At 41.2% G+C, this 12,410-nt stretch overlaps 1 protein-coding gene across 1 annotated transcript in view; it reads left to right on the top strand.

Annotated features, from left to right (window-relative positions):
- Window positions 1–12,410, top strand: part of LOC110142775 (cytochrome P450 3A24) — a 34,054-nt gene extending 21,644 nt beyond the window's left edge. The window contains exons 9-12 of the mRNA XM_070460354.1: window positions 1,836–1,996; window positions 4,434–4,660; window positions 9,197–9,359; window positions 12,200–12,410. Of these exons, the coding sequence (XP_070316455.1) occupies window positions 1,836–1,996; window positions 4,434–4,660; window positions 9,197–9,359; window positions 12,200–12,295 (647 nt within the window). The 3' untranslated portion in view covers window positions 12,296–12,410. The remainder of the gene's footprint in view (window positions 1–1,835; window positions 1,997–4,433; window positions 4,661–9,196; window positions 9,360–12,199) is intronic.

Below are 12,410 nucleotides of genomic sequence, written 5' to 3'. Positions count from 1 at the left end.
CTGTTGAGGACTTGACATGAGACTGAGTCAGTGAGTATGAAGTTGCTCAGTCATGTCTGACTCTTTGTGGCCCATGGACTGTAGCCTACCAGGCTCCTCCATCCATTGGGTTTTCCAGGCAAGAACATTAGATTGGGTTGCCATTTCCTTCTCCAGGAGATCCTCCTGACCCAGGGATTGAACCTGGGTCTCCTGTATTATAGGCAGGCGCTTTACCATCTGAGCCACCAGGGATGTCCTGAGACGTGTGACTAGTGCTACTGAAACCTGAATGATAAGTTGTATTTAATTTTAATCAATTAAAATTTGAAGAGTCATATATTAGACAGCACAACTCTAAACTTTGAGTATTTTGTGGTTTATGCTAAATGGGAATGAATTTGAATTTATTCAATGGGAATGGGTTGAATTTATCCACGATAACATCACACATATCATCATTGGGGAACTAGAACTTTCTAGATCTTTATTACACTTATTTTATATTGCTTTTATTTTTAGTCAGTTGGTTGGGTCAGGTACTATGTTGAGTTGAGTGCTCTAAGTAACAAAGATCCTACTTCAGTCCCATCAAATAGCTGAGAGCCTGAGCGTGCTTGGTCTCTCGGGAGAAAATAAAAATGGAGACCAGTGTATAATCACAGGGCTGTTTGGTAAGAATAAAGAAGAGCAGAAAGTGGGGGTGTAAACTGAAAGGATGACCTTCAGGCTGGAGTTGAATTAGCATTGCTAATTCTACTCCCTGGACCTAATTTTTCTGTATTTCACACTGGCCTATGTCCTTATATGCACACATTATTTCTTCTGCTATTTTAATGCCAATGATTAGACTAGGATCATCACAACTCTTCAAGTTTTTTATTGATTTCTGTAACTTCTATACATATCTCGATCATCTCCTTGAAGGCTTGTGCCCCAGGTCTTGTATCACCTGATGACTCTCAAGGGCATAATCCATGCTTCTCAGGCTACATTGTGCACACACATCTCCACATCTCATGAAAATTCATATGTTGTTTCCATAGTTCTGAATTTGTATTAGACTTCTAGATCCTGCTCATGCTGTTGGTCCATGGACCATTCTTTGAGTAACAAGAGTTTAGCAGTGGCCCAGTATTTTTTTTTCTTTTTCATTTATTTTTATTAGTTGGAGGCTAATTACTTTACAATATTGTAGTGGTTTTTGTCATACATTGACATGAATCAGCCATGGATTTACATGTATTCCCCATCCAGATCCCCCCTCCCATCTCCCTCTTTACCCGATCCCTCTGGGTCTTCCCAGTGCACCAGGCCCGAGCACTTGTCTCATGCATCCAACCTGTGTAGCCCAGTATTGTACTCTTGTGTTCCTGGAAATGTTTTGATAAAATATAATTCAATTTCCCCTATCATATAGCCTTAGTATCATAAATCTCTTAAATCAAGCTACACCTTAACTAGGATAATTTAAAATATTCTAGAAGAGAATGCTACTCCATTTTACTTGGAGCTAAAGTTCTTTTACAGTTCTCTAAGGGACACGCTGATAACACTGTAAATGTTAGAAGTGCTATCACTTGAAATACCGAGCTGTGTTGGAGGGGGCGTGGAATTGCCAGGAACAGAGAGCCAAGAATAGTATAGACCTGTGAAAAACTCAATTAAGACAGTTCTTGGCTTTTTCTGGGCTCTGTGAGACAGACACAGAGTAGAAATCACTCTCAGTTTGAATCTAAATTACTTTTACCTGATTTCCCCTAGGGGTTTGGGAGTTTCACTGGAATGTCTCATCATCTAAACTATGATTTTTACATTGCTATGCTTTACCTAAAATGTCTTGACTTTCTTTTTAGCTCTCTCTGACCAAGAACTCATGGCCCAAAGTATTATCTTTATTTTTGGTGGCTATGAGACCACTAGCACTACTCTTTCCTTCATTGTATATGAATTGGCCACTCACCCTGATGTCCAGCAGAAGCTGCAGGAGGAAATTGATGCAACTTTCCCCAATAAGGTGAGTGATGGTACCCGGAGAGAGAGGGGCAAGGTGAAACCTTAGCATGATTGTCTTCTCTCCACTACTCAGGAGGTTTTTGCCCAAGCATAAGCATCAAATCATTTACGTCCATTCCCAGGTGGTGCAGTAGAAAAGAATCCAAACTAACAATAAGCACTTATTTCTCTGGTGTCTATGTTTGTTGTTGTTCTGTCGCTAAGTCATTTTGGACTCTTTGTGACTCCATGGACTATAGCACGCCAGGCCTCCCTGTTCCTCACTATCTCCCAGAGTTTGCCCAAGTTCATGGTGTCTGCATATTTATCTATTGATATTGGCTGAACTTGCTGTGGTCTGGGTGTTGGCTGATCTAGGCTGGCCTTAGATAAGTGGTTGGACTGACTCAACTCCACATGTTTTGCTCCTCACATGTCTCACTCTCCACATGTCTGCTTCTCAGGGCAGTGGTAGATGTTATGAGCAAGAGGCCTAATCCAGTGGGTGACTTTAAAAACTCTGCTAGCATTACACTTACTGAGTATTCCACAGGTTCAAAGTGAGCCACCTGACCAACCTGAGTCAGAACGGGAGGGCACCGCAGAGTTAATAGCAAAGGGAATGGACAGAGGAAATGGTGGAGAATTGGGACCATTAATTCAGTCTACTGCCCTGAGTAAACTATAGCCTAGGTGGAGCCTGGTGTACAAGAAAGGATATACGGTAGGAAACAGAGGACATGAGTGTGAGACCTGACTGGTTTTGGACAAGTCTTATGACCTTTCAGAATCCTAGGTCCTTCAAATACTTTGTAGGGCCTGCATAAATTAGAGATGATATTTCTTCCCTGGTAAATCCCATATTGGGATTCTTTTGATTACAAAAAAATTGAAAGGTCAACTAACAGACCGAGGCTAGCTAAGGCATTGCATTCTCTCCTTTTTATAAGAATACTTATAATACTAGTACTATCGGCTGATATGTGATTCTTACTTTGTATGTCTGGTCTAAATACTTTCTATTTATAAATATGTTTAATTTTCAAGAAATTCTTTATTAGTCAGGAGAGGCTAGCTTACACCTCAGTAACAGACAAGCCCTGGGATCTCAGGGGCTTTCATAGCAAAGGTTTACTTCAGTCTGTGTCTACAGATTCAACATGGATTGTTAGTGGAGGATGGAGTGGATAGCTCTGCTTCACAGAGTCACCCAGGAAAACCGACTCAGAGCTTCCACCATCTTGTAGCTGCCTTATCCAGAACACGAGACCTTCTTGTCATCTGTGGAATAAGGAACTCGAGAGTTGCTTTCCAGGGTTCAAATGATTTGTCTCTGAACTGACGTAATCACCTCACAGTCTGTTGGCTGATTTGGCCTTAACTTCAAGTGGAATGGGGAAAATGGGGCCGACTGGGATGCTGGGTGAGCAGTGAGTGTCTCTGCCACACAACCTTATGGAGTGTCAGCCGCAACTGTCTCCATATAGCATATGAGAAACCTGAGCTACAGGGAGATGAAATACTTCCAGACACTAGTTGTGTGCCTGTTGGTGATCTAGTCAAGCTGTGATCCATGGTGTTGGCTCCTGAGGCATTCTTTTCTTTTTTTTTTTTTTTTAGGGTTCACTTTTTTTTCATTTATTTTTATTAGTTGGATTCTTACCTTCTACAATGTTGCTCCTTAAATATAACCCCACTTGACAGCCATGTATCACCCCCAGTAGTCTCGAATCTCAGCCAAAACTGGAGTTCTTTGTGGGGTGTGAATAGCTGGTCCCTGGGGCTGGAGTGGCTTGTTTAGACCTTCAGACCTTAGGGTCACACCCACAGGGACAATAGGAGACTCTTCTAGCAGCAGGGGTTGGGGTTCTGATCCTCTTGTAACTTCCCTGCATCTAAAATTGTGTTCCCAATCTTACTCGTCATTTGCAGATTTGGTTTAGAAAGGAACTTGTTTCTCCCCAAATTATTTATAGAGCTTTCATATATTGTTTCCAGACTATACATGTATAATGAAGAGAATGAGCCGTCAGGAGTCTTCAACTAAGAATGGGGGATTTGCTCTTTTACACGTTCTTTCCTTGGTACAGATGTGTAGGCTCACTTTTAAAAAGAAAATTTGACTTTGGACTTTCACTTAAGAGTAAGGGTGCTAGTCTGTTGGTCATGTTTGTTCTCATGAGAGAGAAAATACACTCGCTGATAACCTGTGGTGTTTCACACTGTTTAGACGATTGTCCCAATTTTCTTCTATTATCGTGACTACTTGGTCACCACCACATACATCTCAATGGGCATTGAGAGGTCAAAGGACATCATGGTAATGTCTATAAATGCAAAGGTCCTTTACCAACTTAAATTATTCCCTGGAGCACCTAACATTCCAGTAGGTCTACATAGATGGAGTTGAAGGTTGATCTGCTATCTTAATTTATCAAAATCTCTTTCTTTCTTCCCAGGCGCCTCCAACCTACGATGTCCTGGCACAGATGGAGTATCTTGACATGGTGGTGAATGAGACTCTCAGAATGTACCCAATTGCTGTTAGAATTGATAGGTTCTGTAAGAAGGATGTGGAAATCCATGGAGTGTCCATTCCCAAAGGGACAACAGCGACAGTGCCAGTCTCCGTGCTTCACAGAGACCCAGAATTCTGGCCAGAGCCTGAGGAGTTCCGTCCTGAAAGGTACAAGACCCGAGGGAAGGGGACCCTCTCTGATCTAGTTGCTCAGAGTGTATTCTGACAACCCTTATTATGGGTGATGAATATGTGACTGTACAATCATTTTTATTTTACAACTTTTTATTGTTAAATGTATTTTCTTATTCCAAGAATGATATTATTTGATTAAAAACTTTACCAACCATAAACTAAAAAAAAAAAAAGAAAAATTTAGTTGTGTGCATTCCTAAAACCTAAGCTTCTTTGTTGTTTAGTCACTTAAGTCATTTCCGACTCTTTGTGACCTCATGAACTGTATCCCACCAGTCTCCTCTGTCCATGGGATTTTCCAGGCAAGAAGACTGGAGTGGGTTGCTATTTTCTTCTCCAGGGGATATTCCCGACCTGGGGATCGAACCCACATCTCCCGCATTGGCAGGTGGATACTTCATCACTGAGCCACCAGGGAAGCCCAATATCTTAAGATAGGCCTCATTAATAGTGCAATGTAAGTCCTGTGGACATTTTTCTATGCATATACAGATTGTTAAAACTTAGAATGGCATTATGTATAGTTTATTTTTCAATTGCTTACTGTATTTAACAGTAAAGTATAAATGGAATTCTGTGTTTTATATATATATATATAATTGTTGCACCTGCTATAATTTACTTAAGCTATATTATTTTTTTTCATTTATTTTTATTAGTTGGAAGCTAATTACTTTACAATATTGTAGTGGTTTTTGTCATACATTGACATGAATCAGCCATGGAGTTACATGTATTCCCCATCCCGATCCCCCCTCCCACCTCCCTCTCTACCCGATCCCTCTGGGTCTTCCCAGTGCACCAGGCCCGAGCACTTGTCTCATGCATTCAACCTGGGCTGGTGATCTGTTTGCCATAGATAATATACATGTTTCGATGCTGTTCTCTCAAAACATCCCACCCTGAGACCACAGAGTCCAAAAGTCTGTTCTGTATATCTGTGTCTCTTTTTCTGTTTTGCATATAGGGTTATCATTACCATTTTTCTAAATTCCATATATATGTGTTAGTATGCTGTAATGTTCTTTATCTTTCTGGCTTACTTCACTCTGTATAATGGGCTCCAGTTTCATCCATCTCATTAGAACTGATTCAAATTAATTCTTTTTAATGGCTGAGTAATATTCCACAGCTATATTATTTTAAGTGTATTGGTTTCTATTTCCTTTAAGTCTTCCTGTCTGTTCTTTAGCTCTTTGAATTCATCACTAATATTCCCACATTTCCATTTCTTTGAACATTGGCTGCTGTTCCCTCTATTATTATTGTGGGGCTGTAGTCATCCCAGGTGGTTCCAGCAGCCTCGGTGAGGATGGAGGAGACATAGGTGGCCTGGTTCCGTCTGTGGCTGTAGACCTAGGCCAGCTCCATTTTGCCTCCATGTTTTTTGACCTTCCAAAGAGAAGTCCTCTGCTGTCTAGTCATCTAGACACCTGCCTTGGAGAGGTGAAGCTTTGTCTTCTGGGAATTCAGAGTCAGGGTCTGGTTTGGACACATTGGACTCTGGAGAGAGTTGATGCTCTCCCATTTATTTTATGATGAGAAAAATTTGGATTGAACATTTTAGGTACTATCTGGGATCTAGCATTTTATGAGCCCCTGACTGTAAGCTCTGTGATGGCAGGGACTGTGTCTTGCTCACCCTAGTGTCTCTAGCGCTAGCAGGACCTGTACCCATACCACTGCTGAAAGAAGAGTCAGAGTCTGGACCAGGGAACCTCACTGTCTGCCTCAAGCTCAGCAACTTCCCCTCCTGCAGCGTCAGAAACCTAAAACCACTCAGCCGTCGAGCACAGAACTAGTGCTCACCTGTCTGTTTCAGGGTCTGGTCGAGGGAGTGAGAAGTCCAAATGTTAAAGCAGATTATAAAGAGTTTTTGACATATACACAGTATAGTTTATAGGCACAAGTTTTATGAATCATGTTTAATGTATTCTTACAGAATATTCTTCCAGAATATTTTTTATAATATGGACTCTTCAAAATATATACAAATAGCTGTGAAAAGAAAGGAAGTGAAAATCAAAGGAGAAAAGAAAAGATATACCCATTTGAATGCAGAGTTCCAAAGAATAGCAAGGAGCAAAGAAAGCCTTCCTCAGTGATTGATTGAAGGAAATAGAGGAAAACAATAGAATGGGAAAGACTAGAGATTTCTTCAAGAAAATTAGAGATACCAAGGGAACATTTCATGCAAAGATGGGCTCAATAAAGGACAGAAATGGTAGGGACCTAACAGAAACAGAAGATATTAAGAAGAGGTGGCAAGAATACACAGAAGAACTGTACAAAAAAGATCTTCCTGACCCAGATAATTACAATGGTGTGATCACTCACCTAGAGCCAGACATCCTGGAATGTGAAGTCAAGTGGGCCTTAGGAAGCATCACTACCAACAAAGCTAGTGGAAGTGATGGACTTCCATTTGAGCTATTTCAAATCCTGAAAGATGATGCTGTGAAAGTGCTGCACTAAATATGCTAGCAGATATGGAAAACTCAGCAGTGACCACAGGACTGGAAAAGGTCAGTTTTCATTCCAATCCGAAAGAAAGGCAATGCCAGAGAATGCTCAAACTACCACACAATTGCACTCATCTCACACTCTAGTAAAGTAATGCTTAAAATTCTCCAAGCCAAGCTTCAGCAGTACGTGAACTGTGAACTTACAGATGTTCAAACTGGTTTTAGAAAAGGCAGAGGAACCAGAGATCAAATTGCCAACATCTGCTGGATCATTGAAAAAGCAAGAGAGTTCCAGAAAAACATCTATTTCTGCTTTATTGACTATGCCAAAGCCTTTGACTGTGTGGATCACCACAAACTGTGGAAAGTTCTGAAAGAGATGGGCATACTAGACCACCTGACCTGCCTCTTGAGAAACCTGTATGCAGGTCAGGAAGCAACAGTTAGAACTGGACATGGAACAACAGACTGGTTCCAAATAGGAAAAGGAGTACGTCAAGGCTGTATATTGTCACCCTGCTTATTGAACTTATATGCAGAGTACATCATGAGTAATTCTGGGCTGGAGGAAGCACAAGCTGGAATCAAGATTGCCAGGAGAAATATCAGTAGCCTCAGATATGCAGATGACACCACCCTTATGACAGAAAGTGAAGAAGAACTAAAGAGCCTCTTGATGAAAGTGAAAGAGGAGAGAGAAAAAGTTGGCTTAAAGCTCAACATTCAGAAAACTAAGATCATGGCATCTGGTCCCATCACTTCATGGGAAATAGACGGGGAAACAGTGGATGACTTTATATTTCTGGGCTCCAAAATCACTGCAGATGGTGATTGCAGCCATGAAATTAAAAGACGCTTACTCCTTAGAAGGAAAGTTATGACCAACATAGACAGCATATTGAAAAGCAGAGACATTACTTTGTCAACAAAGGTCCATCTAGTCAAGGCTATGGTTTTTCCAGTGGTCATGTATGGATGTGAGACCTGGACTATAAAGAAAGCTGAGTGCTAAAGAATTGATGCTTTTGAACTGTGGTGTTGGAGAAGACTCTTGAGAGTCCCTTGGACTGCAAGTAGATCCAACAGGTCCATCCTATAGGAGATTAGTCCTGGGTGTTCATTAGAAGGACTGATGCTGAAGCTGAAACTCCAAAACTTTGGCCACCTGATGCGAAGAGTTGACTCATTGGAAAAGATCCTGATGCTGGGAAAGATTGAGGGCAGGAGGAGAAGGGGATGACGGATGACAAGATGGTTAGATGGCATCACTGACTCGGTGGACATGGGTTTGGGTGGACTCCGGGAGTTGGTGATGGATGGGAGGCCTGGTGTGCTGCGGTTCATGGGATCGCAAAGAGTCGGACACGAATGAGTGACTGAACTGAACTGAACTGAAAATATATACAACCACAATGCCATTATCACTTCTCCAAATCCAAATTTGAAGAGTCAAATTTGAATAAAGCAGAGGTCTAGCCATCAAGGACTTTATCAGTTTGTGGAACAGACAAGGAAATCAGTGATTGAACCAGAGTTGAGTTGAGTCATATGCCCTCATAAATCTACTGACTTCAGCATCCTCTGTGTGAGGGAGAGAGAGACATACCCACACAAGAGCAAGGAAGGGGAAAACAATAGAAAACTAACAATTTAAATATTCAGAGACGTTCCCTGCTTCCTCCTCTCTGAGCACATGACCAATATAAGCGTTCGTGAAGGCAGGAACTCACTTTTCCTGCAATCAGTCTCATTTCCTAACATCTCACCACCCTGAATGGTAATTTCATATTTAAAGATACATTTTCTTTAAACAGTCTTCATCTCATCAGCTCACCAGAACTGAAAGCTCCTGTGGTGTCCGGGGAGTGGGAAGGCCCTGGGGCTTACCTTTCAAACAGCAGAATCAACACAGCAGGATTCAGTCACTCGACCACAGGAGTCTCCCTTATGCTACTGGTTGAGGGTTTAAGTTAAAATCTCACGCCTGGAGCTCCTGTGATTTTTCTGTTTCATTCACTTGTTTTATCTACTGTTGTGGATCCAGGTTCAGTAAGAAGAACAAGGACAGCATAAATCCTTACGTCTACCTGCCTTTTGGAACTGGACCCCGAAATTGCATTGGCATGAGGTTTGCCATCATGAACATGAAACTTGCTGTTGTCAGAATCCTGCAGAACTTCTCCTTCAAACCTTGTAAAGAAACACAGGTCAGCAGTTCGTTATTTGCATAAATAATGTTTTACTGAGAATTTTTTAACTGAGGTGTATCTCTCTGTGTCTATAAGGTTGTGATCTATTCAAATAATAATTTAATTTACTAGAAAGAGAATCTATCTCAATCCATCTGTGAGCTTTAACTGTCTTTCATCTCTGGAGGGCTAAGTTTGCGGCTTCATAAAGACCCAACTGTAAAGGTCATCTACAGTCAAGGCAGTTAGCACAACATGACTATACGAAGTCAGTGAATTTGAGCAACTTTTATTTATTTATTTATTTTAAAAATATTTATTTGTTAGGCTGCATCAGGTTTTAGTTGTGGCATGTGGGATTTTCATTGAGTCATGGAGGATCTTTCTTTGCAGCGCGTAGAAAGATGTGGCTTGCGGGTTTAGTTGCTTCCCAGAATGCGGGATCTTAGTTCCCCAACTGGGGATTGAACCCTCATCCCCTGCATTGCAAGACATTCTTAACCACTGGACCACCATGGAAGTCCCAGACATTCTGATATGTTAACTTCAAGTCTTTTAAAAATATATACAGTAAAAAACTACTACACATACAAAAGGTATCCCTTTTACATCTCCCTCAGTTCTTGTCCCCCTCTTCCTAGAGACAATATCACCTTGAATGTGATGGTATCTCCCATGCATTGCTTTATATTGCAAATGTGTTCATAAACATGGAAAATAAAGGCTGAATTTGAGCAACTTTTAAAATTTGGTTTCATGTCCACTGGAAGGAAGGAAAATGTCGTACAAAGTCGTGAGAGCAGTGATGACCATGTTACGACTTTTCAGTGATGCCCTTCTCCATGGGGACTTACAGAAGCTCTCCTGACAGTGATTCTCAGCCACTGTTTGTATAAAGAAATTACTGGGGAGAAATATCCCGATGCCGAGGTCATCTCAGTGTCTCTAAAATAATTCCCCAGGGTGTGGCGTTGAGAGCAGCCCCACTGATCCTCCTGTGCAGCCACAGTGATCCCTGAGTGAAAGCATTTCTGCCAGATGGGAAGGCTTCCCACAGCCCCTCACCTGCCAGGGATCCTGCTGCCATCCAGCTGGACTCCCTTCACATTCTAACAATGACTGTGTGTGTCCTTCCTGTCCACCCTCCAGTCCGTTCTCCCCCTTCGAGTTCCAGTGCAGTCCCGAGCCCCTCCATGCAGCCTGCCCGTCCAGGCCAGCGCCCACTCTCCCCTCTGCTGTGTTTACAGGCACCACAGGCTGGCGTCATGGGTCCTACCACCTAACAATACTTTGTCCCTGAACCAGCCAGTTTGGTTCCTTTGTTTCATTTGCACCTGAGAAGGTCTTTAACTCTGTCCCCTCATTTTATTCCTTCCATAAACGCCCAATGGTGCCTTGACGTCATCAGGCAAATGTTTAAGAAGTGACTTGCAGTTGATTAGAACTCTTGGACACAAATAACGGGAGAGTTTGAATTTTATAAATTTATCAAATGTCATTTGTGTGCTTCCTAGTTTTATGTGTGTCTGTGTGTCTACCTGCAGGGAAAATGCATACCATTTGAAAGTTTAAAATAATAATTTACCACTACAATATTGTAAAGTAATTAGCCTCCAACTAATAAAAATAAATGGAAAAAACCCCACTTTTAAAATAACAATTTGTTACAGTTATTGAAAGACCTGAAATCTCTCTCTGAGGAGCACACAGAACAGTTGGCATTGATTCATCTCAAGCATGGCCCTAAAATAAGGTTTATTTCTAGGAGTCATACATTTAATAAGCAGCTGCTCCCTTTGAGTAGCTTTCTCGGGGAAGAGGAGGGTAAAGATGTTTCCATTTTACTTGTGGGTGTCCTGTAAGTGTGTACATGCAGGGGACTCAAACCTGAGAGAAAGGGGGCCTCGGGCACCCCTGGGAAGGCCAGATGCCCCTGCAAGCTCCACCCAGTACCCCATGGGCTGGGGCTTCTCCCTCCACAGCTCCTTGCTTGTCCTTCAGTCAACTGAGGTTAGGTCACTCTGTTGGTTCCCCCAACACAGGAGTGACTGGGTGAGAAAGGGGCTAAAAATCTCAGACAAAAAACTGTAGGTCATCAAAAGTTCACCATTTTCACTGCACTAGGGAACCAGGGCATGTTTAAAAAACAGGCATAATGCTTCATAGGCATAGCGCTCAATCGATATTTTGTGCAATGAATGATGAATGAATGCTTTCACTATCCGGTCTTGACATAACTTACAAAGTATAGAGAATCAAAGATAAAGAGGGGAATTGGATGAAAATGATCAAAAGGTATAAATGTCTATTTATAGATAATAAATACTAGGACTATCATGTAAAACATGATGATTAGAGTTGACATTTTTATATACTAGAAGAGAGTAGATCCTAAAAGTGTTCATAAGAGGAAAACAGTATTTTTTCCTTTTCTATCTCTTATGAGTTGATGGATGTTAACTAAACTTATTGTGGTAGTAATTTCACATATATGTTAAGTCAAATGTTTTTGCCATTAATCATTTATATCTCAGTGAAAGAGGAATTAAAACAATTTAAAAAAGTGAATAGTGAGTACTAGAAATGACTTTATGCCCATATATTTTATAGTGTAAGTTAAATAGACCAATTTTCTGAAATTCACAAACTGTTAAAGTTTAATCAAGGAAACATTGACAGCCTGTCTGTCCCTATAGCTATTAAACACATTGAATTGGTAGTTTAAAAAAAATCAAAGATATACGATGCTGAAAGTAGTTTGTATATTGTTGCAAAGCACTATTGTCTGTAATGTATCTTGCCTATTTTGCTTCTGTTGGTGGTGGTGCTTCATTCATTGGTTCTCTTAACTGTTGCAGATCCCCTTGAAAATAAACAGTCAAGGAATTATAAGACCGGAAAAACCCATTGTTCTGAAGGTTGTGCTCAGAGATGAGACCATAAGTGGAGCTTGACTTCCCCTAAGGACCGGGAGGCTTTGTTCTTCAAAGAGCTGTGTCCCAGAATTTCAGGGAACTTGATTTACTTTGTGATAAAACTCAGAAATAAAGATGGGCTTCACTTATTGCA

The sequence above is a fragment of the Odocoileus virginianus genome, chromosome 33 (genome assembly GCF_023699985.2).
Source record: "Odocoileus virginianus isolate 20LAN1187 ecotype Illinois chromosome 33, Ovbor_1.2, whole genome shotgun sequence".
NCBI classification, from domain to species: domain Eukaryota; kingdom Metazoa; phylum Chordata; class Mammalia; order Artiodactyla; family Cervidae; genus Odocoileus; species Odocoileus virginianus.
Note: the sequence above shows the minus strand (reverse complement) of the source record. Positions and strands in the feature narration are given on the sequence as shown.